At 42.5% G+C, this 26,181-nt stretch overlaps 1 protein-coding gene and 1 long non-coding RNA gene across 4 annotated transcripts in view; one reads left to right on the plus strand and one right to left on the minus strand.

Moving 5' to 3' along the window:
• The window catches only part of LOC146767807 (uncharacterized), a 30,484-nt gene extending 17,488 nt beyond the window's left edge, over positions 1 to 12,996 (plus strand). Inside the window, exon 4 of the long non-coding RNA XR_014953597.1 lies at positions 1 to 12,996. This exon is cut by the window's left edge and continues 13,378 nt beyond it. This is a non-coding gene — a long non-coding RNA (uncharacterized LOC146767807).
• ERICH1 (glutamate rich 1) overlaps positions 12,663 to 26,181 on the minus strand; it is a 103,829-nt gene continuing 90,310 nt past the window's right edge. For 2 of the 3 annotated variants that reach the window (XM_077782393.2, XM_085574574.1), the window contains one exon: positions 12,663 to 25,483. In XM_077782393.2, coding sequence (XP_077638519.1) covers positions 25,320 to 25,483 — 164 coding nt within the window. In that variant the 3' untranslated portion in view covers positions 12,663 to 25,319. The remainder of the gene's footprint in view (positions 25,484 to 26,181) is intronic. The other variant, XR_014953596.1, reaches the window with a different exon arrangement.

Consider the following 26,181-nt stretch of genomic DNA (forward strand, 5'->3'; position numbering starts at 1 on the left):
CCCCATTCTCATCTCCCTGTGCTGCTGGGGGAGGAGGTAGAGCTGGAAAGGAGAAGTGGGGAGAAGATGTTTTTAAGATCTTATTTTACTTCTCATTATCCTGCTCTGATTTTTTCAGTACTAAAATTCAATTAATATCCCCAGTGATAGGTCTGTGTCCTGAAATCAACCCATGAACTCTTTGGTACATTTTTCTCTCACCTTTCCAGCAGCAGAAGGGAGAATGGATTTGGTGGGTACCTGGCATCCACCCAGGGTCAGTCTACTATAAACAATAAGCAAATACACTTTGGGTTATGCAAATACAATTTGTGTTGCATTCATAGCTATGAGAAACATAAAGTTACTGACATATATACCTACTTGTTAACATTTGTCTGTAATAATAAGAAAATAATAGGAACAGTTAGAACAAGGCATGGCTGTTAACTCACTAGCAAAACGGAAGATTATGATTGTATATGTAAATAGGCTACAAAGCAATAGGGGTGAGGGCAGATTGTATTTCCATAAAAGAAACTAGGAAAATGAATATGCACATATTTTATAGTCTCATTTATACATTCCTTACATGATAAATAAAACTCAAAAACTTATCTCACTGTTCAGTGTAAGAAAAATTGTTTCACATGGAACTTTTATTTCAGTCTTTCTTGAATAGTGAGGAGAAGTATCTAAACTGAATTTTGGCCTCCAAAAAGGGATACAGAAGAGTTCTTTACATGTAAGACATTGTAGGGCAAATGTGAAGCAGAAATTGAAATACATATTTTCAGTATATTCAGTATGTATTTGGGCTAACACTATAAAAATAACTGCAGGTCTGCCAAAACACGAGAGAGAGAGAGAGAGAAAATGAGAGGAGGTCAAGCTAAAATATCCTGGCAGGACTGATGGACATAGGCCTGTTTGGCATCATGTGTACTCACAGTTGTGAGCTGGGCGTGTGTGTTCAAGGACAGAATCTGTTTCTTGCAAGAAACCCTGAACTTCTCCAGGAGCTCTGCAAAGGGCTGGTACTGGCAACTTTCTCTGCTCCACCCAAGATTTCACAGCAGTCCAAACTTGGCCACCCTGGTGCTGCTGGAAGACCTCAGACTGCCTGCCCTCAGGGCTCCTCAGTGTTTGGAAAGTTTCTGAAATAGCTATTCCAGAACATAATTTGGACGTACATCTTCTCTGGATGCTCCTATTTCAGAGTATGCTTTTATTGGTCTGACTCTAATCCTTATTCAGAGCTAATTCAGAAACTGGGTGGCTGCATAGAAAATAGGTATTAAAAAATATTCTGGAATAATAGTCACACCTCTCATTTCTGCATCAGATACAGTTATTAAGGAATGCCTTTTCCAGTGCATTTCCACATGGAGGTGAGCCCTGAGTGTTCTACCACCTGTTTTTTTCCCCATCAGATAAGGAGAAATCCATATGCCACAGTTCTAAATGCAAATCCTTTGAAATTAAATGCTGCTTTAAACTGAAGTTATTTTGACAATAGAAAAATCAAAGGCATCATGCTTTACTTATGGTGCCTGAAGAGTTGAATTCTGAGCTGCAGTTTCTGTTGCATCACTGAGTTACTCATTGTCTTAAACTTAACTAAAGATGATTCATTGGCAATTAAAAAATGGCCAGGAAGAGAAATGCCACTCTGGTGTGATCCAACAGGTAGGTGTTGTCAGGTGGAAAAACTCAGGCATCGGGTAGGTGTTGTCTCAGACCCAGTCTCACCAGCCAGGCAGCAGGTATGGGACCAGTTTAAACCACACGGAACAGCTCTTGTCCCCATGCTTGGGAACAATGCACCAAATTTCTGCAGCAGTCTCCAGGCAGTGCAAAGCAGATGGAGTCAGCTCTGCACCCTTGTGCCTGAAGGACACTGCCCAGGAGGGCAGCTCCACAGTGAGATGCCAGCTGGAACAGAATTGCTGCTGGACTGAAGGAGCTAACCTGTTTTTTGTTGTATATATTAAGTAAGAGCCACTATCAATTTAATATATTTTCTAGTAAAAAAACAGTTTTATATTGGACATTAGGAGAAATTTCTTCACTGAAAGGGTGGTTGAACATTGGAACAGGCTTCTCAGGGAAGTAGTGGAGTTACCATCCTTGGAAGTGCTCAAAAAACCGGTAGATGCAGCACTTAGGGACATGTTTTTGTACTGGGCTTGGCAGTGTAAGGTTAGTGGTTGGACTCAAAGACCTTAGAGGCCTTTCCCAACCTTAATCATTCTATGATTCCAGGTGTCAAAAAGCATGTAAGGAAAGGCACTGGTGCTGTGAACTTGGGCAGCTACCCTTGCTCCACAGTGAGCAGTCTCTTGAAGGACAAATGAGATGATGACCTGAGCTGAGGTGGTCTGAAGTGCTTTCTAGAAGAGGTTTTCTCACCACTGCCCTCACAGAGCCCTCACTGGCTCTCCAACAGGTGCTCCTACAGCAAATGATGTTACCAGCTCTTTGAACACTTAGGTCTGTTGTAAAATGATAGCACAGAGCAACAATGGGAAGGCTGAGCTTTCTCTAAATCTGAGCTCGAGATGAAAAAGGCAAGATCTATGTCTGTCAAAAGACAGATGTCAGGCTGTTGGGACTCTCACAGTTACTGGTAGAAGGCCAACAAGTAATAAATAATCACAAAGTCAGTCTATTAATTTCTTTATTAGAGCTGGCCAAAAATAGGCCACTGCTCTTTGTAGTTGAGAGAGAAATAGTGGATGGCTACAGAGGAATAAATTGCTGTTATGAATTATAAGTTAATGGGCATTGAAAATGCTAAATTATAGATATTAAGTAATTATGCAAATTATATTCCTTCATCTAATCATTTATTTAGAAGAAGCACTTATAATCACAGAGTGACTGCAGTGGCAGAAACAGTCCTATTGATGTATAACCTGAAGATTAGAAGTAAACAAACTCCTGTTATAAATGGTATTGTCTTCTTTTCAGGAATCTCAAAGCTTTTCATAATGTTAGCAATGTCTTAAGGTTGTCCTCAGAATTATAGGGATAAGCAACCTGAGGCACAAAACTGGTAAGGGAGGTAAGACCCAGGTTTCTCTTCTTAAGTTTCATGTACCAGTTTCAGTGCAGATGGCAACGCTTGGCTTAATGTGTTCCCATGCCCATCACCCAAGCCTAGGCTACCCGGTGCCCCTGGTCTGACTGTACTCCTCCAGTATATCTGCATGATTGCTCATTGGACTACTTCCACACAGAAGATTTTCCCTTTAAAAAAAAAAATAAGACCTTTAAATAGTGTTTTAAAGAATGTATTTATTATTTTAATTACACGGTTGGCTTGGCAGGAATACACGGTGGCAGGAGCAAGGCAGCAGTAGTGGAGCTGGGGACAATGTCAGCCCCCAGGTGGGGCAGGGGATCTGTGCTCTCCACCCAAGAGACTCATCGAGCCTCCCCCTTACCCTGTGAAGATGACAGTCCTCCTCTTCATGCACTGCTGAAGCATTGTTTTGCAGGAGGTTGGGTGAAATCCAGCAAATACATCTTTGTTTTTCAATCTGGTCACATAAAATTCTCTCTGGGTTTTATGGTTATGCTGGCTGCTCTCTCTTCAGACTAAATGAGCAAACAATTAAGTGTCCCACTGCTCAGCCAGACCTAAAGCAATGGTAGTGACTGCCAAGGACTAGACTGACTATAAACACTAACATTGGGAATTAATTAATTCAGGGTTTATATGTGTGTGCAACTTATAGAACAGGCAGAATTTCAGCAGAAAGCCACGCAGACAAGCAGACAGGAAAGCTCCTGTCTGTAAGTCAGAGAGAAAACCAGAAAACCACTTTTTGGACAGTATGCTAGCTGAACGCAAGGGTTGAAATATGAAAAGGGAAATTGGCTCTGTATAATTTCTGTGCTTAGGAAAACATTATTTGCCAATAAACATAGTCATATCCAAGAAATAGCTGACTGTCATCATTTTCTCCTGTGAAGTAGGGTGCACAGATCACTGCACATGAGGCAAATTCTTATGGTGAAAAGAATGAAAACATGAGATCTGCTCTGATGCATTTGAGGCCTCTACTTGGGTGTTTTAAAGTTGCCCATTAATTTGAGATTGGAAAACTTTGTTATCCAAGCTGCAAGTTCTGCTGAAACTGCCTGTAGCATTGCCAAAGCCTGGCCGTGGTGACACAGCCCCCAGTGCAGCCCAGGCCAAGGCACAGACTTCCTCATCATGTGTCCAGCAGAAATTCTTAAGCTCTTCTTTTGCTGGGACATGCAGTGTGAAGAATCTGTGGCCACTACATGGGATTTTATTTCTTGCTTGTTGAAATGAAACCATAGTTCATACTGAAAGCTTTCATTAGAAACTGGGATGAGACAACTTGAAAATAGGATGATTTCACTGTCTTGCCACAGATCCTGCCAACCCTGTGCAGGACTGCCCTGCACTAGCCAGCTAAAAGTTAATGGGAATGGACATGTAGGCAACGTAGGACTTTACCAGCTGCAAGGGACAGGAGCACTCCCACAATCTGAGGGACAAGTGAAGAACCACCTGCCCAGATCCCATCTCATCACCAGAAGAAATGATATGCAGCTCTTGGCTTTTTTGATCCATTTAAAATCTTAAATGTGGTAAATACGCAGTAAATCATATAGTAATCCCTGGAACAAGTACTAGCATGCAGAGGCTTTTTCTTTTATACTCCCAAATCTAATTATTTTCCCACCCTTCTTTTTCCCAATTCCTGCTCTCTTTCCTATCATTCTCATTCCTGTTAAAACTTTCTGCTGCTTTGCACTGTTCCTTTCAACAAAGAGGAGAAAAATAATGTGGTCCTTCATTTTACTGCCCCTTTGTAGCAAAATCAGAAGGAAAAAATACAGCAGAGAAGGGAAGAGAAGCACATTTACATCTCCTCTAACTACTGCTGCCACTGACATTTATATTTATTTGATTTACACACATTCTAATTAATACAAGTAGTAAAGGGGAGAGCTCAGCAGTGAAGCTACAAAAGTTTACAAGTTGCTTTCACATGTTTATTGCATTGCTAAACTCCAGATCCCTAATCAGCTTAACAGATTATTCCCTGCATTCATAATGCTCTGCTGACAATGAAATGTAAACAATCTGCTGCAATGGGAGATGTAAAATCTATAGAGAAGATCTCAGCTTTAACTTATGTCTCTGTTCCTGGTGTCAGGAAAAAAAACTACCAGTAATACAAGCCTCAAATGAGTAGTTTTTCTGCAAGTGAAAACAATCTCACTGTTCAAAAATTGTATTAGTATATATCCAAGGAACATGTTATCCCACAGTTATTAATTGTTGAATACAGTAGCCAGCACTCCAGTGAACAGAAACAATTTATCCAAAAAGAGAAAAAGAGAAGGTGTAAGGCTAATCACAAAAATCCTGCTCAAAACCAAACATTGTAGTTTGAGGAAAAATAAGTATCAAAGCATTAAAAAGTATAAAAATATATTAGCATAAGGACCAGGAGTCTAGAAGAGCTCTTTGCTGCCCCTCCTATGGCCTGGGAGCTTTTAGGGAGGTACACTCAGTATAAGAAAGAGGCAACTTCACTACATGACATTTCCTTTCTGTGATTAGAAATGGGGTATATTTTTCCTTTTACTCCAGGAGAGATGGGATTCAGAAAAGCTGAATATTTTTGCAGCTTTTAATCTTTTAATCTAAATTACATTCCCCCCTCCCCCTCCCCCCCCCATTGCTCTGCATAACACACTGTATCTTCAAAGAGTGCTGAGCACTGCAGGGAAGATGATCCTACTTTTACCTGGACAGTGTACAGGTTAAAGGTAGATCTTACCTCAAATTACATTCTATACTCCTGTGAGTGGGCCCCACTATGAGCTGGTTTTGAGCAGCATTCACCCAGAGAAACTTGATTTTCTAGCCTAGACCTGACCTCTCCTCAGTCAGCATCTGCAGGAATCAAACCAAACCAGTCAGATAGATTGCAGGGCTTCCAAGCAAATGAGCACACACCAGCTGACCAGGCTGCATCTACATGTGCTCTGCTGTGAATTCAATTAAACATGTAAAAATAACATTTTGTCAGTTCCCTGCAATCATTAGGCATTTCTCTGCCCTTACCATCTCATACCACAATCACACATTTTTAAATAAGTCGGCACTCCTCAATGAATTCCAGCTGTAAGAAATGGGTCTCAGGACAGAATTATCTATTCTGAGTTCTTGAGCCCTGAGCAACAAGTTTAATTTGTTACACATCACATTAGACTGCAAGGAAGTCCAGGTTGCTATAGGGAATTCCATAACAAAGGGAACTGATACATATTCAAATAAAAACATCTTTAGTCTACTCTGCAGTCAAGGAAGGCAAAGCCTATTCAGAGTCTCCTGATGCGAGTTCAAAAAACCATCACTTTACAGACAGAAACATATAGCCTGTTTTCTCATTACCACCCATCAACAGCAGTGACAGCCTGACTGACAGATAATTTCAGTTTTTCCCTAAGCCCTCCATCCTCAAACCAATATTTCACAGGTTCAGCATACCTATTACAGCAGGAAATATCCAGTTTATTCACAGGCAAGGTTGACCATTTTGTTCAAAATATGGTCCCAGCACGGGATGTTTTACAGCAGCTGCACTTTCCACTGACATTTTCCCCAAAGGTGTGTGAGCAATCAGGGAGATGCAGCCCATCTCATCTCTGTAGCACCTTGTCAGAGGAGGTGACACTGGTTAACACAGCTCTTCCAGGTGTCTAACCTAACCTGGAATTATATTCAATTGATCTAAAGTCATTGGTAAGATTAGATAAGATCCCCCCCTGCACTTTCAAGGAACTGTGCTCCAGGAGGAGAGCCAAAGTGTTCATCTGGATCTGATAATCTTCCAGCACAGTACTGGCTCAGGGAAGCACTCCTACTGGAATTTTACCCAGAAAGACATCTATTACAAGGTGGGAATTGTGACTTAGTGCTCCAACTGGAAGAGAATTTCAGCCTTGGCCACTCAGTTGAAGGTTTAATGTGCCAAATATCTTGTGTTACGTTCTGATCTTAGAATTTTCCTGGAGTGTATGTAGGCCTATAGCTGCAGATATTTTCTGAAATTAGCCTCCAGTGTGACACCTCTTTATGGAGTACAACAACTAAATAACAGAGTGCAGGCCAAACCACTGGGCTACATAGGAAGGCTTCAGCAGGAATTAATTTTAAGTACTACTTGGATCTAATCCCAAATGCAGGAGTTCAGGTATTTAATTTCTGTGCAGCTGTTCACACCACTGTGCCAGAAGAAAAAAAGCACGAAGGAAGCTGGGAGAGCAAGGGCAGTATGGCTTCATGGGGTAGCACAAGGAAGAGAGAAGTGTATTTGGAAACCATTTGTATAGTCCTTCTGTAATCAGAAAAATAAGGATTTGTAATGGTCAGTCTTCCAATAAATTGCTTTTTCCTTCTTCACTGCAAAAGTCAAGGAAAGGGACCCCTCATGCAGGCAGTGAACATCTCTCCTTTTGTGCCTGCTTGCTGGAAACAAGGACAGCACTGCAGCAGCTCCCAGTTCACATCCTGGCAACAGCAAGGCTTGCCTGGATACTTCAGCTCAAGGCAGACACAACAGGGTGCTTTAAGGCAGCAAGATACAAGTGCTTCTCTTCAGAAGAGACTGTGCTGCTGAGAGGTGGATTTCACCCACCATCCTCAGGGGGACCAGCCCTGAATCACACCAGAGTAGCTGAGCACATCTACACCCCAGGGACTGACAGGCTGCTGCCATTCAACTGCTTAACACTGATTGCCCAAATACATCTCTTGCCAGTGGGAAACACACCATAGCTCCTGATGTGTTGCTGCTCTCTGCTGAGAGTTGGACAGTTTCATATCTCCCATGGAGTAAAACTTTTCAGATGATCTGTTCCTGGGCTGTAGCTAACACATAACAACTCCAGAGGATATTGGGCCTAGAGGTCCGTAATCCTGCGAGCAGCATCAAGCTCAAAGGCCTGAGAAAACAATAGGAATTACTTATTCAACAATTAATTAGTATTCTAAGATGAGTGGACGAAGGAAATTAACAACTAACATTTTTATCCTAAAGAATCAGGATAATTACATTTGTGTTTGTTTAGAAGATCTCTGCAGCTGTGTCAGGTTAGCATGCTCTTTTGCAGGTACTCATTAATTTAAGAAAAGCCATACCTTGAAATAATTTTTTACCAGATAGATGAAGAAATGGCTGATGGATCCAGACTGCTCTGTGATGCAACTGTTTTCCTGCTAAAAGCAGGAGTAACAGACAAGACAGCAAAGGTTCCCAGCTTCCTTCCCTGCTGGGCTGTGCCTGAAAGTTTCTTTTATTTCTTCCTTCCTCTCAAGTCTTACTCTAGTTCCTGTTTTGACTTCAACTTCTTTAGGCTCTGTTTGCTGGTGTTTTTTCCTGTTTCACTTTGGAAAGGAGCAGTTCACTGACACCCCCTCCAAGTGACAGCCCTGCCTGTGCCTTGGTGTTGTGGGCTCTGCTGAGGGTGCTCTCATTTCTGCCACACCCACCCAATATTGGTGCTGATGTGGTAAGTTTGTATAAGTAATATATATATATATATATGGTATTTTTATATAATATATATGTAATAAACATATATTACACATATATTATATAGTATAGTATAGTATATTGCTATGTTTTATATTACTATATTTTATATTTATACATTTTACATAATAACATGCATATAGAACAGAATATGCATTATATGCATTGTTAGTACACAATACAATATTTGTATTGTTATTGTTAGACATAATGCTATATGTATACCTTACCCCTCAGCTGAAATACATGGCTGGATCTGTCAGATTTGGCTTGTGCCTTGCAGTGCCAAGCAGTTTTGTTCCTGTCTGGAAAGATTGCAGGATGACTCCTGAAGAGGAGACACAAGGAGAGCAGAGGTGCCCTAATGTGCTTTATTCAAAAAGAGCACTAACACCATGGTGCCCAGCTGTTGCATCTCTTCATTTTAATACTGGTTTTCTATAAATTGCATTTTCAACCTAAATATATAGGTGGCAATGACAGCATTATGTAGCAGCTCTTTTAATGTTACCCCACTGCTGCAGGACATCCCTGCCTGGCATATTTGCCCAAATGTTTATTATTTTCTTTCTATGGATTGTGTTTAGTTCTCAGGAAATAATTCAGATAAAAATGAAATATTGAATAAAGTTTTTCTGAATATGGCTCCTTCCCTAAGAGTGCTGGCTAATAGGAGACTTCCCAGAGAGTGGTGAGATTTATGTCCTGGGATAAAGATGATGCACATCATCTTCAGAGCTGTGAGGCTGCCTTGACACAAACATCTGGAAAGCTGATTATCTGAAGTGCTTGGAAAGTATTTCTTATGCAAATGGCCTCTTTCAGACTTCTAAGATAGCACCTATCACTGCAGTTGCTTCTTACAGGAAGACATTATTGAGAATTCTCTAGAAAAAAGACAGTGATAGTTATTATGCAAAGGATGGTGTAGAGGTGGCAGAGACTTCAGATGGGAATTTGAGAAATAGGTTTGGGCAACTGGGCACAGGCAGAAATGTGTAGAGACAGCCAAGAGCAGTGATTGATTTCCCAGTCTCCAACTGCACCAACATTCATCTGCTTGTACTGGTCTTTTTTTATTATTATTTATTTATTTATTTGGAGTGTGTATTTTCCTCTGTGCTGTTCCGCAGAACTGCTTTCAGGTGAATTTATGACAGAACTTTCAGTCAGTTTCTTCCTTTAAATTGGCAGGAGTCCCCTTCCCTTCCCTTCCCTTCCCTTCCCTTCCCTTCCCTTCCCTTCCCTTCCCTTCCCTTCCCTTCCCTTCCCTTCCCTTCCCTTCCCTTCCCTTCCCTTCCCTTCCCTTCCCTTCCCTTCCCTTCCCTTCCCTTCCCTTCCCTTCCCTTCCCTTCCCTTCCCTTCCCTTCCCTTCCCTTCCCTTCCCTTCCCCTTTTCTAAAGTCCATACTCTTAAAAGGAACAGGAAATATTTTCACATAAAATGTGGACTGCTAAATAACATGCCCAATTTTTTCATTATGGATATTCAGAAACAACTCTACAACATAAGAAAAAAATCCATCTGGAGAATTCAAGAGTTAAAAACAAAATTATGAGGTTTGTAATGTTGATTTGATAGCAGATTTGCATGAATTAAGCCCCTAATCCAAACCAAATGAGGCCAACAGCAGGACGGCCATGGTCAGCAGACCTTCTCTGCTGCCTGTGGAGTGCTGAGGTGCAAGTGATGAAAAATTTTATAATGATGCCTTGTCCAATCATTCCCTCTGGTACCTCTGCAGGGTGCTGACAAATTCAGTGCAGTTGAATCAACGTGAGTAACATTTGAATATTTCAAAACTGATAGAGCAATGCTGGAGCTATTTAAGTTTGGAATATTTTGAGATGCCTTGTGGAGTTTGTCCCACAAACTGCACTGCCTCCTGCTTTGTATTCTGTGACGTCAGTCAGCTGTTCCTTTGAAGGGATCTTATTAACAGACTCCCCACTCCCAAATTCTGATGTCTCATAGAGTCACAGTTCATTTCACTGTTTCTCTCTGACAATCTGCCACTAAAGAGAGAGTTATCATCTGCTTATAGATTAATTGCAGTGTATTCCCATATATTCCCCTGCCCTACCCTGAAGGGTATACCACTAAGTGTAAAAAACAGCCCTTCTAAACGGGTCATATATAGAGTTAAATACTAACTATAGTACTAAGTATATAGAAAAACTTGCTGATGGGTTTTTGTTGCCTTGAATCCTTCCTGTAATAACCACCCATCCATTTGTTGCCAGTAGGTTTGAGAGTGTGAGGATGTGTTTATTATATGGGGGTGGATCTTGGCTCACAGTGCTGCTCTGGGACCACCTCAGAGGATTGTTGCTGCAGCTGTGGGGTGGTGGTGGGTGCCATGCTGGCTCTTCTCTCCAAACACACCCAAAGCCTCCCAGTGATGTTGTAGGGTGAAAGGAGGACACTTCTGTGGCAGCAGGACTGGCCCAAGTGAGCCTGCAGTGAGCCCCATGGTAGGGCTGTAGCACCCAGGACACACGGGAGGGTAGGTGTGCATTTGCAGGCAGCCCCAGCCATAACACAGCAGGAAGCATCTCTCACCTGCTGTTTTAACAGCTTGAGTTTGGCACACATTGGTGTCACTGAGTCTTACTGGGGACCATTATTCTTATGGATGGTGCACAGTGAGGCTCTGACAAAAGAAGGCTCCTTGTAAGGAAAACTTTACTGGAGATACGGTGTCTCACTGCAGGACCTGAGACTTTTTGTGTTATCCCAACTAATCTCTTTTTAGTTCGTGGGTTGTTTCAACACAAAGGAATTTCATAAGACTTGTGCTTCCATGAGGGACGTTGCAGAGGAAGATACCTGAACTGTTAGAAATATTAAAGCAGTTAAAGAAATGTATTGGTGACATAAGGATATGCACTTAAATCAGAACTTAGCTAGATATACTAAATACAAAAGCCCAAAATTGGCATGAAGGCCTAGAGTGAAGCAAAAAACTAACACACACCCTCTCCTTTGTACACAGAAGCACTTCAAATGCAAATCCACGACAGAAATGCCCTATCCTACCCACTGTATGCAGCAGGCTTTGGTCTATGGCACTTGTGTATGGATGGGATTTGCAAAGCTGCTCCCCACACCTCTAGCCTTGGTACAATTTCTGATTCCATGTATTGTAAAGGAGCAAACTGGGGCACCACAGAAAGCCTGGCCCTCACATTTGTCCCCTAGCATTTCCCAGGGCTGCAGAACTCCACGTGTTCCTCCATACGCTCTCCAGAGGCACATTAGGCAGGAGAATGTGTTACATGCAGAGTTGGAGTGGGAGACCACAGCACACCAGAAGGAGCCTTACCCAGGAGCTTTTGCATCAATTTGATAGCCTCTGACTTCTTTAAAGATATTTAGGGTTGTTTCAAAGTGAAAAATATTACTTTGTTCCCCATAAGTTGTTCTACAGATGAGGCATTTTTTGGCATTGATAGAAAGGTGATTAATTTGTCTAAACCACTCAGCCTCGTTGTGTGCTCAGCTGGTATATGGGAGTCATACCCAGGCAGGCTCCCAAAGAAGAATATACCTCATTCCCTGTCAAAAGAAGGAAAAGTTAAATTTGCTAACACTACAGTTTTCACAGGACTTTAAAGGATAAGCAGCTGGGGCTAAGAGATGATCTATTTGTATTTGCAGGACTCTGCTCTCTTCCACTTTTTTTCTCTTATGAGCACATATACAAGGAGTTTACTAAATATTCACTTGTTCTTGCCTTGGGAAAGTTATCTGTTTTGGCAAAAATAATTGTGCATTAAAAATAAAATAAGGGCTTTTTTAGATGCAGGAATTTGCACAGGATTTGTGAACACATGCATGTAACAGGGATAGTTTAAGGCCTTGTCTGGAAATCTGCCCTCAAATACCTTTCAGTGATAGATATTCAGATTGAGGTTCTTCAAAGAACAAGGTTATGAGGCACCAGAGATTACTTAAAATGAACTATGAACATAATTTTTCAGAAGAGCCTCACTGGAGCAACATGTAAAAATGATGTGCAGGGAATCAAAATAGATCCTAAGGACATGCTGATCTCCAGACCTGTTTTTTTTTTTTTTTTTTTTCTTAGTATGCTGCTGGCTGCAGGGTGGCTGTGCTCACTCTGAGAGCTCATTTATACTGACTTTATGTTTTGGTGAGGGCTTGCACAGAGGAAATTACATTCACCAGGGCAAGGGCATTGGCTGGATTTTGCAGGTAGGATAAAATTATGCCAGTTCTGGCAGCAACTGTTTAAATCTCTCATCATATCCAACTGCACAAGCTGGCCAATATTTTCAACACACTGTCAAAAATAGTTTTGGTCTGATGTTTGCCTAATCCATTGAGTTCTTCTAGAACTGGTCAAAAGAAGAGCTATATTTCAACAGAAGATAAACAGAAAAATTGAGCTTTTCACTAAGTATGCTTATCCTTTTTTTACTTGTATGTAAATTTGTAGAAGAAATATAGTTTCTCTTCTATATTCATCTTTATGCTTCCCCCACACTGGTGCTATAGGAACAGTTCAGAGGAAACCTGCATTAACATTTTGTCTCTTGATGATCAATAGGATATGAAATAAAAGCTCCACTCCTGAAAAGAAACCTAGGGTTTATGCTATTGAATTAACTTTACCATAAGCATTTAAAATATTATTTGGGTTGCATGATATTGAATAATTGATACAGGTAAATAAATCAGGCTACTGAATTGGACCATGTGCCACAATGAGAATAGCAAAAGAAATCACATGTATTTCTAATCAAACAAACACCAGAACTGAGCACAAGACGGCAAAAGTGAAAACTCCAGAATGGGAATAAAACCAGTATGTAAAAACAGATATTTTCATAAAATGATTATGCTTTTACCTAAAAAATAACAGGGTGCATGGTTTATGAAATTTCAGAGGACAGTGGCTATGGATCAGAGACAGCTTTCCTCTTCCCACGTGGTGTGTTAAATGTCAGCAGTATGAACATCCTATGTACCCAAAGCTGAGCTCCTGCACCAAAACTGAGCCATCTTCACCTTCTACTCAACAGGCAAGGCAGGGCTCCTGCCATGGAGACCACCCGAGGTGCCCCAGGGAGGGCTGGCTGTGTGCACGAGCAGCTGTGGCCTCTGAGACCAGATGTCCAATGCTAAAGACTTGCCATGGGTCCAGCCCCAGCTGGGACAGGGGAGGTGAGTGCAGAGGAGACCTCTGCCTATCCCCCTGTGTGTGATGGCAGGCTTGCCAACTGAGCAATCCTGCTGTGGCACTTGCTTGGGCATGTGACAGGGCATGGCACTCGAGATAATGGAGGTTGTTTACCACTTGCAAACAATTTTCTACACAGGACAGACAAGATCACAGCTCTATCTCAGAAATTATAATGGGAAGGAGAATTGATGACATTTGATACAATATTTATGGTGAAGTTCAGTCAGTCTGTTCTCAGTGGTTAATTACATTTGGCTGAGGAGGCACGGGAAGAGCAGGGCAGATGCTCGGAGGTCTGTGGTTTAAAGTTTTTGTCCTCTTTTCCCATGCTAGCTGTTCACCTACAGCCATGCTCCTGGTCCTGCTCATGCTCCCTCGGTGTTCTTACACCCAGCTGTCCCACAGCAGGGACCTGCCTCATCCCCAGGCCTGCTTCTGGGGACACCTCTTGGGGCTGGGAGGTATCCAGGGCTGGGATACAGCGCTCCTGGTGATGAGTTTGGTGCCACATCCAAGAGACACGGCTCAGACAGGTGCTTTGACTACTGGACTCATGGGGATGAACAGCACCATCTGCTCCCCTCCAGCTGTGCATCCAGAGGCACCAACTGTTGAAGGATGCATGTGCTACGAAGAGGTTTTCACTGGCTTGTGGGTCCTGAGTGATCAGGACTGTCCAAGTGCTGATGGAAGCTCAGATATTTTGGAGCAGCTGCCTCAGCTTGGGGTAATATATTGCAGACCCACTGCTGCTCTGCAGTCTTTTTTCTTCCCCTGGGGAAGCAGAGGTTACTCTCCTGGCAGGGTACAGCTCATTTCCATGAGGTCAGGCTTTTTGGTACCTGAAGAAAGACACCTCAAGTAGTAAGTCATGACTTTGGCCTCAATGCATTTACAAATGTAAGCCAAGCTTTCTTTTCCACACCCATGCTCCCCAATATTATGGACCCTCTCCCACTCAGAGAGGACAGAACAGCAAGAGATCAATTTTGCTGGAACATCTTTTACTAAATAAAACTGAAAACAAAATACCCATTTCCAGACAACCCTTGAAAGCACTTGACAGTGCAGCCAGACACATTTGTGTTCCTGGATGCCAACCTGTGGGGCAGAAAACTTCTGGGATGGCTCATCCCTACTTGCATGTTTGGTGGCATGCTCCCTATGGTGATCCTGCAGTATCAAGTGCTGGTTGCTGTGTAGGCAGGTTCCAGGATAACAGAGCACCTCAGAGCTTCCTGTCCAAACCAGCTGTCTCTAGCATAATTCTGTGGCACAGAGTGTGTATTATGCATCCACAAAGGCATTGCCAAGCAGGGTGGCCTTGGCTTTGCAAAGTGCTGTGACACAGAGCTTTACAAGGCCGGCAAGAAAGAACACCTGCTTTTTGTGGGTCAGCAGAGGTGCCTTCTGCAGGCACAGTGTCCACTGTCAGGGCTGCTGGGGAGATGGTCAGGTCTGTGGCATGTATCAGTCTTCCCATTTCCAAGCTACCAGTTTGTTCACTCTTTCTGTGCAGATCACATTTTCTGTGCTTCTTGCTTCTGTAACTTCTGAGCTCTCTTCACTTGCTGCACATGCTCCTTGCAGGGTGGTTCAGAATGAGAAACAGCAGTTTTGCTGAGCCCTCACCAGTGCTGGACAAAGCAAGAAGACTCCTTCACACACCTTCCAGCCTGCTCCCCCTCTCCTGACAGCCCCACAGGGCTGCTTCCCACCCCTGCTGGCGTTTGACACCGCTGCCTAGTGCTGGGATTCGCTCCATCACTCTTGCCTTGCTCCTCATCCTGTGTTCACACAGCTGATGCTTCTGCCAAAGTGTCAAGTTTTGTGCCTGCCCCTCCTGAATCCCACTGCTGATCTTGGAGCACTTGGCAGATTTTAGATCATTCTGAATTCTGCTCCTGTCTTTTGGTACCCAGAGACCTTCTGAGGTTAATGTTTTATGCATTCCCACTCACATACCATGAGTCATTAGTAAAAATATCAGGCAGCCCCCGTTCACAGCAGTGTGCAGAAGTCCATTCTATAATTTTTTCCCAGACATTCAAAGAATGCTCTTCATTTTTTGTAGGTTTTTGAACAAGGCCTGTAATCTCATTACTGAGGTTCATTTAATAGTGTTTTCCCCCAGCTTGCATATGAGAATGACATTTGCCACCTACATTATGATGCTTGCTCACCTTGCCGTGTTGTCTGAGAAGGAAACTGAGTTGGTTGCATATGATTTATTCCTGATAAACACACTTGCTGCTTTTTATCCTCTTATGTTCTTGTGGGTTTGCAGATAGCTCTGATTATTTTTTGAGTACTGTTGAGTGGTTTTTGAGCACTACTAAGCAGTGATCCTAGGCTTTGCCATTTGGAAGATTTTTGCCCTATTTTCAGTCTTCTGGGACCTCCCCCGTTCTTCAAGAACTTCAGCTGTAACCATTAATGACTCTGTGACTCCTTCAGCCAGATCCTAAAGTACTCCTAAGGCAATTTCCTCAGGAGACAGAGGGCTGTGGTCCATCAGAGTCTGGCACCCAGAGAACACACTGCCTGCATGAGGACACTGCCTGCATGGGAAGGGCAGCCACCAGCCCCTCTCCTGCTGCCATGGGTAGAGCAGAAAAGTGAGAAAAAGGAAATATTGTTATCTGCCTGTTGCAGGTGAGGAACTGAAACATCTGCTGGAGTCCCTCATTGGACCCTAATGTAAAACATAAGCCCTATTATCCATGGACCCTCTCCTTTTCTCATCTTCTCTCAGTGAAGTGAATGATTTCAAGTCCTTGGCACCAGTTCAGATCCAAGAGTGCAAGGCACATACAGTACTTTATTTACACTGCAACAGAGATCGGAAGATAATTTAGCCCCAGCAATATTACACAATTACTTATAGATGCCTGTGTTAAAAAGAAATGAAAATTATTATTTATTGAGAACTTCTCAGCAGTTCCTGGGATTAAAGGATGTAATAACATTCTATGTTAAACATTGTGTTAGGGGAAATAATATTTTAGTACAGGTATTGGCAAAATAATATTTCATTTAAAGGGCTGTTAGACTGCAATACGTACAGGAAGTCCAGCTGTAAAAGAAACATGGGGACTGAGGTACAGCACAACTCTCTTTTTAATCAAATATCAGGGATGACAGTGAAGCTCCAACTCTGAAGGTCCCTTCCCATCCAAACCATTCTGTGATTCTGTGATGCTGTTCATGACTGTGCCTTTGTTGCTTAGGAAAAGCAAGTGTTAAGAGCCATGGATTTAATTTGCTGTAAGAGCATGTTGTTTGACCTTTGGCAGTGGGAGATTTGACACTTAAGTGGATTGATTTTGGCTTGGATTCAGCCTAGCTAGCTATGGAAACATAAATGAGATGCCTGAATTAGGAGCACAGACACAGTAGGCTCCCTCCATAATCAGTGGAAAAAAATGTGTGCCTCTGGAGGATGGACTCTCTCACCCAAGAACTGAGTAGCATTTATTTCTCTCTAGTGTCAGTGGGAAGAACCTAAACCTACGTTAAATACCTGAGATATTTTATGTTATGTCATTTCATATACAAGTTGCTCAGGCAGCAAAATAATGATGAAATAAATAAGACTCAAAACGGTATTTGAAGCATATTTTACACTGCACAGTTTTGAGCTGAACTTTCCTTTTTGTTTGTTTGTTTGTTTGAGATTTGTTGGGGTTTTTTTGTTTGCAGATCTCCAGTTCTCATCCAGAAATGATTAATTTTCTGCTGTTCTCTCCTAGCTTACATAAGAGACTGGGAAACTTGTTAAATTGCATTTGTACACCAATTGAAATTAATTGTGGCCTCTGTGGGATTGCTGCAGTCCATGGGCACCTCCGGATTTGGCCATAACTCAAGTGCCAGGGCCAGCAGATGGCTCTGGTAGCCAGCCTGTAGTCTGCAGGCAGTGGCCAGCCCCTTTTTTCAGGGGGACAGAAAGTGAGCCATCTCCCATGAGTTCATTGCAGATGAGGGTCATTTCCTGAAAGGCCCACCAAGACAAGTGGTTCTGGAAGGGACAAGAGTGACCAGACTGGGGTCCCTGCTCCTGTAAGGGGGAGATGGAGGGAAGGAGCTAGTGGGGTTGTGAATGGGCCTCATGGTGGATCCTTCAGTGCAGTTTTCTGGTGCCTGCAAGCTGTTCTCTCTGCAGAAGGCATTCTGCCATTATTAAGGAGGATGGTCAGTAGATACATACCAAACTCCTAACAGCTGCTGCTGTTGCTCAATTGCACTGCACACTTGGTACCAAGGGCTTCATCTCCAAAGAAAACACAGAATGCCCTTTGTGACCTTTTACTTCCCATGAGGATGCTCTGACATGGCATCTTCACTGCTCCTTTCATAAATGCTAGTCAGCCCTGGTACCTGGCAGGCTGCAGTACATCCACCTCTCCAGTGCAAGCTTGCTCCTACTCAGTGCTGCTTCAGCTCTCTGAGGCTTCCAGGTGCCTCCATATGAGAGGTGAACCACAGCGGGGCTGCTCAGTTCCCAGGCTCTGCTTTCCTAGTCCCAGAAAGAGCATCCTGCAACTCAGTGACTCCCTCTGAAAGATGGAGCCTGCAAATTGTGCCTCTGAGTTCACTATCGGTCTCAGTGTCTGTCTTCAATGGGAAACTGCTATCATTGGAACAGAATGTTTTTGTGGAGACAGGGGTGAGTTATCTCTGTTGCCTTGAGCTTTCTGACACTGAGATGTCCAGTCCATTGCCAGTACAGAGAGAGGCACTCATTAGATGGGAAGCTGGCCCACCTCTTCTAGACGCCTTCTGAAGGGGAATATTTTTTCTGGAGGTGTTAATTTTTTTCACTCACTGTGGACAGAACATATGGAAATAACTCAGGCTGAATATTTAATATATAGTGACTAAAATTTAGTGAAATAAAGGTGCAGAATCATACTCCAGTGTTGATATCCTACAGCAAACTCTGGGCTTTTTAGTGCACTGCTCAGCAAGGAACTAAATAATATGGGAGAGCAACTATGTAGTAGAATTCAAACTGTATGATTTCAAAAGAAACAGCCAAAAAATCTGCTAGCGACCCGCTGAAAGTGGGTTTCTTTACATTCATCCTCCTGTCACTTTGACACAAACCTGAACTGAGTTGCACAGCTAAAGCACAGCTACCAGAGCCTGAGTGAGTTGCCAGGTTTGCTCAATGACTTTGGGAGCATTGGCTCATTATAGCCACCCTGGGCTCAGCGTGGTCCCAGGCTCGCTGCACAGATGAGATTTACAGCCCCTCTCACCTCGTGGGAGGGATGCTGCTTCTGCTTCCCTTGTTCTTTGCTGAGTGATGCCTCTCACCCCATCCCATGCTGTTCTGCAGGACGGGGTCAGCTGAGGTCTCGGGGCCTTTTTGCTTGGCAAGGAAAAGCAGGAAGATGCAGGGACACACACGCAACAGCAGAATTGTTATAGGAAAATTGAAAATAGGGTGGAAAGTGGCAAAAAACATTGCAGATACTTTCTCAGGGAGAACACTCACAGAGTTTATTTAGTTTCTCCTCTTGATTCTGTGCTATCAAATAAACAGCTGAATTCAGCTGGGGATGAAGCATGACAAATAATCCCTCAGGTGAGCTCTGGGGCTAATGAACAGGATGTAGCTGGCAAGTGATAGAAAAGGGACTCCGAGTTCCCTGCTGAAAGAGCTCTTTGCCCGTGCTGTGCTGCAGATGAAGGCTGAGGCCCACTGGGAGGCTGCAGGTTGCTCAGGATGGAGCCGCGATTTGCGCAGAACGCTGCAGCTGCGAGGCATCACTGCAGCTTCACCACCTGCAGCCGAGCAAAGAGCCGGCTCCTGCCCTCTCTGTGTGCACACACAGACACACAGACTGACACACTGCCTCAGCCACAGCTCCACAGGCTTCAGAGGGGCCACAGAGCAGCTCTGGGAGCCAGAGACAGCAGCTGGGGCAGAGATGTGGACCCTCACTGAAGGCTCAGCCACATTCTGGTTGTCTTGGCCCAAAGCAGTGCCCAAGGGGCTCTTTTGCCATTGGAGGGTCACATTGAAGCAAAGTGTTGGGTTCCATTCCTCTGGCCTTCCTCTCCTCAGGAATCTATCACAGTGCAGCTGAGTAACACCTGGTGGAGCAGAGTACAGCCTCATGTGCTTCCTTTTCCCTTGAGGCAGAGCTCACTTTTTAAAAGGAACTATGGCTCAACTATGACAGGGAAGGCACATGGTGTTTGAGCTATTCCTAGCCAATGATGATTCTGTTTAAGCTTTCAGCAATTTTGGATTTATGTACCCCCATTCCTTTTCGGCCAAGTTCCTGCAATCCATTACTGAAGAACAGAGAGTAAAGGACAAACCAATTTGTCATTTGCTTTTTTTCAAAAAGATTAAAAATCTTTCTCAGCAGCAGGGTAACTCTGCCTTGGCATTTCTTCCTTACTCTGGTTTAAATAATAGCAATGACATACAGTCCCTTCCCCTAGTCAGGAAAATTATAGAAAAATTGGAGAACCCTCAAATACTAAGTACTTTGACATGTAAGAAAACCGTCCCCATTCTTCAGCTCATCACAAAGCACCTTTGGGCTGATGTCAGGTGCCAAGGTGATAGTGGTCTGCCTAGGACCCATATCTGCTCTCTGTATTGAGAACTAAGGGTGTGGGCAGATTTGGCCAAACTTTCCACTGCTCATGTCAGCTGAGCTGGATCTCACCTTCTGTTTCTTAATGGAAAGACATGGAAGCACCCAGTAGGAGCTAATTCAAGCCCTCACCCTGTTTGGCATCCAACACCTCCTTTGACCACTCTGACTCCAGTGTCCCCCTTGCAGGATGGACCTCATGAGTGGTGTGCTGTGGATTACATGAGGTTCCTAAAACCTTTTTAAAAGGTTTTTATACTAATGATTTATATTAATGGTTTTTATACTCTTAGAAAGGCCACTTGCAAGAATGATGCTAAGGAGGGGAAGAGAGAGCTCTTTCTGAGCCCTTTAGGGCTGTTTTTTATGCTTACAAACACACCCACTGCAGACATGGGCACTGATTAAAAGTCAGTGACACTCCATAGCTCATGATTGCACACAAAGTTGAAAGATGAAGTGAATGTAGCCTTAGGAACCTTATTAATCTACTGTTTGATTAAACTACCTTTCAGCCTCCTTATTAAACTGTGATAGTTCTAGAAGAATAACAACAAAGTCGTATGAAAGGCAAGACTGCTTGAGGGTGTTATTTTGTGTTGTCATTGACTACTCATAACTAGGAGGGGAAAAGTCATTTTATCCAAGGTAAGAAAAGATGTGACAAGCATTAATATCTCCTGTTTGTTTTATCACTAATATATCCATAGGGAAGCACCATTGCACTGCACAGGGAAAACCTTTTCTCAGTTAAGTGTCAGTGGCCACATTCAAATGAAGCCAGGGAAGTGAATGAACACTAACACATGGCTTTTCCACTGACAAACCCACTGCACAACCTGCCACTGAAAAGGTGCTGCAGACACAGAAGGTTTCAGGAAGGAAGCTCCCACACAACATCAATGCCCCAGTTTTATTTATTAATTTATTAATTTGTCAATTATGACTATATCAGCATCTGAAACCTCAGCTGAGGCCAGACTTCCATGAATCTTGCACTAGCAAAAATGCATGGTCTAAAATGAAGAGTTTCTCAGCTTGTTTGCATTCTGTTCTCAGTCAGATACATGGATTAGGGGTTCAGCCCCACAAGGTCATTACCACTACCTTGTAAGAAATGGAGCACCCACTGATGGGTAAGGCAAACTCAACTTCATCTTCTGTGTCTGTGGTATATTGGGAGATACACAATCTCCAGCTCTAGAGATAAGTAATGGTTTAGATCAGCAGTTTGCAGAAACATAATTTCCAGAAGGTGCATGAAATATGTCAGGCACTCCCTCTATATTGTACTTCCCTTACTAGTGGATGAGTGCTACCTTGAGTGGTTGCCCTTAGTTGCCTGTCCCGATGGAAGGAGACAGAAATCCTGCTTTAGATAACTAAGTACATATATGTGAGAGCTTGAATGCTTTGTGATATTCACTAGCAATGCCACTTATCACAAACAAGTCTCTAGTCTATGCTACATCTATTTGAAGATTAACAACCATGTTTGAGTTTCTGATTACTTAATATTTTCATTTCTCTTGCCTTTAGGAGGTGGACTCAGGCATATAAATTAAACAGCTACAAAATCTCCCATGATTCCTCCTAAAATAATAAAATAATTAACTTGCTATATGAAGACATAATTCAGACTAGAAAAGTTACTTCTGTTACAAGTGGATTAGTTGAGTTACAATTGTTCAGTATCAGGAGATATTAACCTATATTTCCCAGATATTAGAAGTAAAACCAATCCAAATTTTATGAAATGGCTTTTAAAGTGTATTTGTAAAGAAAGTCTAATATTTACTAGCTTAAATAGTATTTCCATTTGAATATTCTTAGAAGCTATGGAAGGTACAAAGTAATTCCTGGAGGGTAAGTCCTCAAACATAACAATTTATATGCCAAATGAAATCCATTGCTGGTGTTTTTTACAACTAGGTAATGCAGCATTAACCTCCCCAAGCTCACCAGGCTCCTGACTTTCATCAGCATTCAATTGTTGATGAATTGCCAACATTTTTGAAGTGAAACCATATAAACAAAAGTACAAATATATTTAAAATGTAAATGCTTCTTTGGTGGAGATCAAGGAAAAGATTAAATGCCTCACTCTGGCAAAGGATGTAAGGATATTCCTTAAACCCCCTTTGACTTCAATAGGACATAAACATATGCTTGAAGTTTGGTGTGCTGAGAGCTTTGAAGAGAAAATTCACAGGCAGGCTTGGGAATTGCAGCATGGAGCAGTATCCTACTCAGGTTTTGGGAGCCCAGCCACATACTGAGCCTGCAGGCTTCTGTTAGATGTCTGTAAACATGGCAAACATAAGTAAGGTCCAAACCCATGGCAAACTGTGTGCAGGGAGTGGGAAAACGTAGCTAATGAGCACTTAGGAGGAAAAGGTTTTAGCTTGTCCTAATTGCCTGTTTGTAGTGGGTGCAGAGCAGGGACAGGCTCATACAGCCAGCCTCCTTTGGGAGTCAGGAGCCCTGGGACCATGCCAGTCCCTCAGGAGAACAGGAGGAGGAAAGGTACAGTGCCACAGGCTCTTCCATGGGAGCACCTGTGCAGGTGCCTTTCCTACCTCTGCCAAAGAGTGCTTGCACTAACACACAGCAGGACAAAAAGGGGTACAGGGTTTTAGCTTCCACTCATATTCTGGGCAACCTCCAGTCCACAGCTGGGCTTCCAGACACAGGAAAGATGAGAAGGTGGGTATGTTGTTGCCACCTCCACAAGGTTTTGATGCGTTGGTGCTCAACACGCCCCAGGCTCACCTGGCTGAGGGGGAAACCTGAAAGGTCTTCCAGGGAAGCACAGCAGTGAAAGAGAAGGGCATATGGCTGGCTGTTGTTCCTGGCATGAGGTGGCAGATGCACTTCAGAAAACTGACATTTTGAGTGTAGGTTTCTACAGGAACAGATAGATTAGATACCAATTCCTCCATCTTCTGCTGGATGCAGTCCCAGCTTTTCACATAAAGGTGATTTTCTGCCCAGGCCCAATTCATCAGAAGCAAGTTGAAACATCCTGTTTTGTAAATAATTTCAATTACAGCTCCCTGTATGTTCCTGGGGCTCCTGTGGGCTCTACATTTATAAAATCTCTCCACACTTAGTGTGCCTATTACCTGTGTTGCCCTCCTGTCATTTTCACTGGTAATAAATAAAGCTTTCAAAACTACTCAAAACAATTCTCAAAGAAAAGTACACATTCCTCATGAGCATTGTTTCCAATGGGAACATCTCAGTGGCCAAGTCATCATTTATTTTATTTGAGTATATCTTGTTAAAATGATGTCATTGCACATACTCTTCCTCTAACAAAACAGCTTGCATTAGCATAGTAATGACCCTGAAAACAGCTAATGGTCTTACATTCATGTTGAATGGGAGCAGGAAATCAGTTAACAAAAATGCAGCAGACAAAAATCCTGTAATAGATTAAAAAAACATAATTCTGGCATACTGAGTATGGTGGTGGGAGTCACACTATATAATGTCAGTCTCTGTGACAATGTTTTCCAGTGGTGTCATTCTTACTTTTGTCAAGGAGTTCAAGTATTTGTTTCATTTCTTGTAGGTGAAGGCAGAATATGGAATATTTAATTATATTATTAAAAAATATAAACAGAAGTCTATATAAGATGGAGGCAATTTGTGACCTGGCACATTGAAAAAAAATGACCTAGTAAACACTGATTTTCTCATCATCTTCTAACAAAAGTTGTGGGGGGAGGAGAGATGGTTCTTAGAGGGTGAGAAAAAGGCAAACAGGGACAAGAACAATTAGAAAATAAAGTAAAAATTTCAGCCTGATTCAATTTGTAATTTGTCATGTTGGAATGAGCAATCAATATTCAGCTGTGTAGGATGCCCCTTAGTGGCTGAATTTAAACACTGTTGACAGATGAAATAATTTTAAACACTGAAAACGACCCCAAAATAATACTTGTATTTAGTAACCAAGAACAAAGAATTTTAAATGCTAACATATGCACAAAGTGCTTACAAAGCTATGTTTACATAAAATATAAGAAGCAGTTGGGAAAGTACAAGCCAATAGTAAGAGAAATTTCCTGAATAAGCTATTGTACCAAATGAGAAGAAAACAAGGGAGAAGTAGGGTAAAAAGGTCAAACTCTATTTGTATTTTAATCAGTATGTATATTACGAGATGAGTTGACTTTGCAGAAAAATACAGCCAGATATTGAACTCTGCAATGGAACCCAACCGAGCATTTTTACTGATAGTTTCTAGAACTTTACTAATACTTTCTAGTTTCTGCACAGCTATGAAGTTATCTGGTCTGGAGCCATGGAGCCTTCCCAGCACCATGGCCACCTCTGCTGTGACAGAAGGCTACCAGCTTGTGCTGCAATACACAAACATTGCTACCCAAAAGGCATCAAGAAATGTTTAAGATTCAATAGAGAAAGTTAGAGTGCACAAATTCTGTAATACCCAAATGTACAGTGCAAAGAATCTATGGGAGATTAATTCCTTTTGTTCTAACCCTTGTAATGAGGAATATATTGCTTCTAACTTCTTTTTTGCAAAAACAGTCTTTGCATTGGAGTCATTTGCAAAAGCTGCAACGCAGTGGCACCCCCAGAGCCCAGCAGCCACACTGGTCTGTTTACAGCTACTCTGAATGTAACTGTATTTTATACCTTTAGATCTCTATGTATACACTGAATAATAAAAGAAATCCATAGCATTTACAGAAAGTTTGTCTTGTTTGGAAATCCAATACTTCTGACAGCAGTTACTTTTCTTCTTTCTTGAAGAAGTCTGCAGTCCTTCCATCTATTTAACTTTGCATGTAGAAATCACAGCTGCAAAGTGTCTCGTTACCTCCGCACGGTAACAGCGGCAGCAAAGCCACTCATCAGCAGTGTTGACATAAGCCTGGACTTCTTGGGTCACATCCTAGCGCAGCCTAAGTGGTCATGGGGAATCTTTTTGTTTGAGTTAGCTGGTGTGTGCTGTAGCTGGATATGCTGATGCCGAACACTCCCAGGAGCAGTGCCGCCCGCTGCAGCGCTGTGTCGGACCGGTTGATTACGATCTTTGCTGCAGCCTGAGTCTAAGGGAGAAACAGGGCAAGTTACAGGCTGATTCAGCTCAGTGCAACACAAAAGGTCTTTGGAGCCTACAAAGCGCTTCTTTTCTTCTCATGCCATTTAACAGGGTATAAGTCTGCTTTCCACTGAAGAGCATTTCACACAATCTATTGCATGTTTTGGAAACCCTCCCTTTTTCTCAGTTTCTAGAAGATAGGACACATTTCTGATAACGATTTCCCTTTCAGTTGCTGCTCATTGATTTTGGTGACTTTAATGGAGTTCTCTCTGGCTACCTGAGAGGGAGAGCTGAATCAAGTTTAGGCATAAAGGAGAAAGAACTTCCTTATTCTGTAAAGAACAAAGATCTCTTCCTTCCAACAGATTTGCTACTAACACAGGATGTTCCCTTGAATGTTAGATATTAATGCAGGAAAGCAAGCCTAGAAGGGATCACTAACATCCTTTACGACCTCCACATGTAGGACCAGACCAAGCATTTTGACACGGTCACTTTGTCAAGTCCGATGAAGAAAGAGGAAATGCCAAGCAAAGTAAAGATAAGAATTACTTATTTACTATCTGAATAACAGTCAGAAAAGAAATTAAATTACTGTTGCTTGCCTAGCCCATACGATAGACTGATCAAGAGGCAGAAACACATTTGCATGGGATCCCTAGTGAGCAAAACAAAAATTTGTATACATATTGGCACTTTGAG

The sequence above is a fragment of the Lonchura striata genome, chromosome 3 (assembly GCF_050655825.1).
Source record: "Lonchura striata isolate lonStrDom1 chromosome 3, ASM5065582v1, whole genome shotgun sequence".
NCBI classification, from domain to species: Eukaryota; Metazoa; Chordata; class Aves; order Passeriformes; family Estrildidae; genus Lonchura; species Lonchura striata.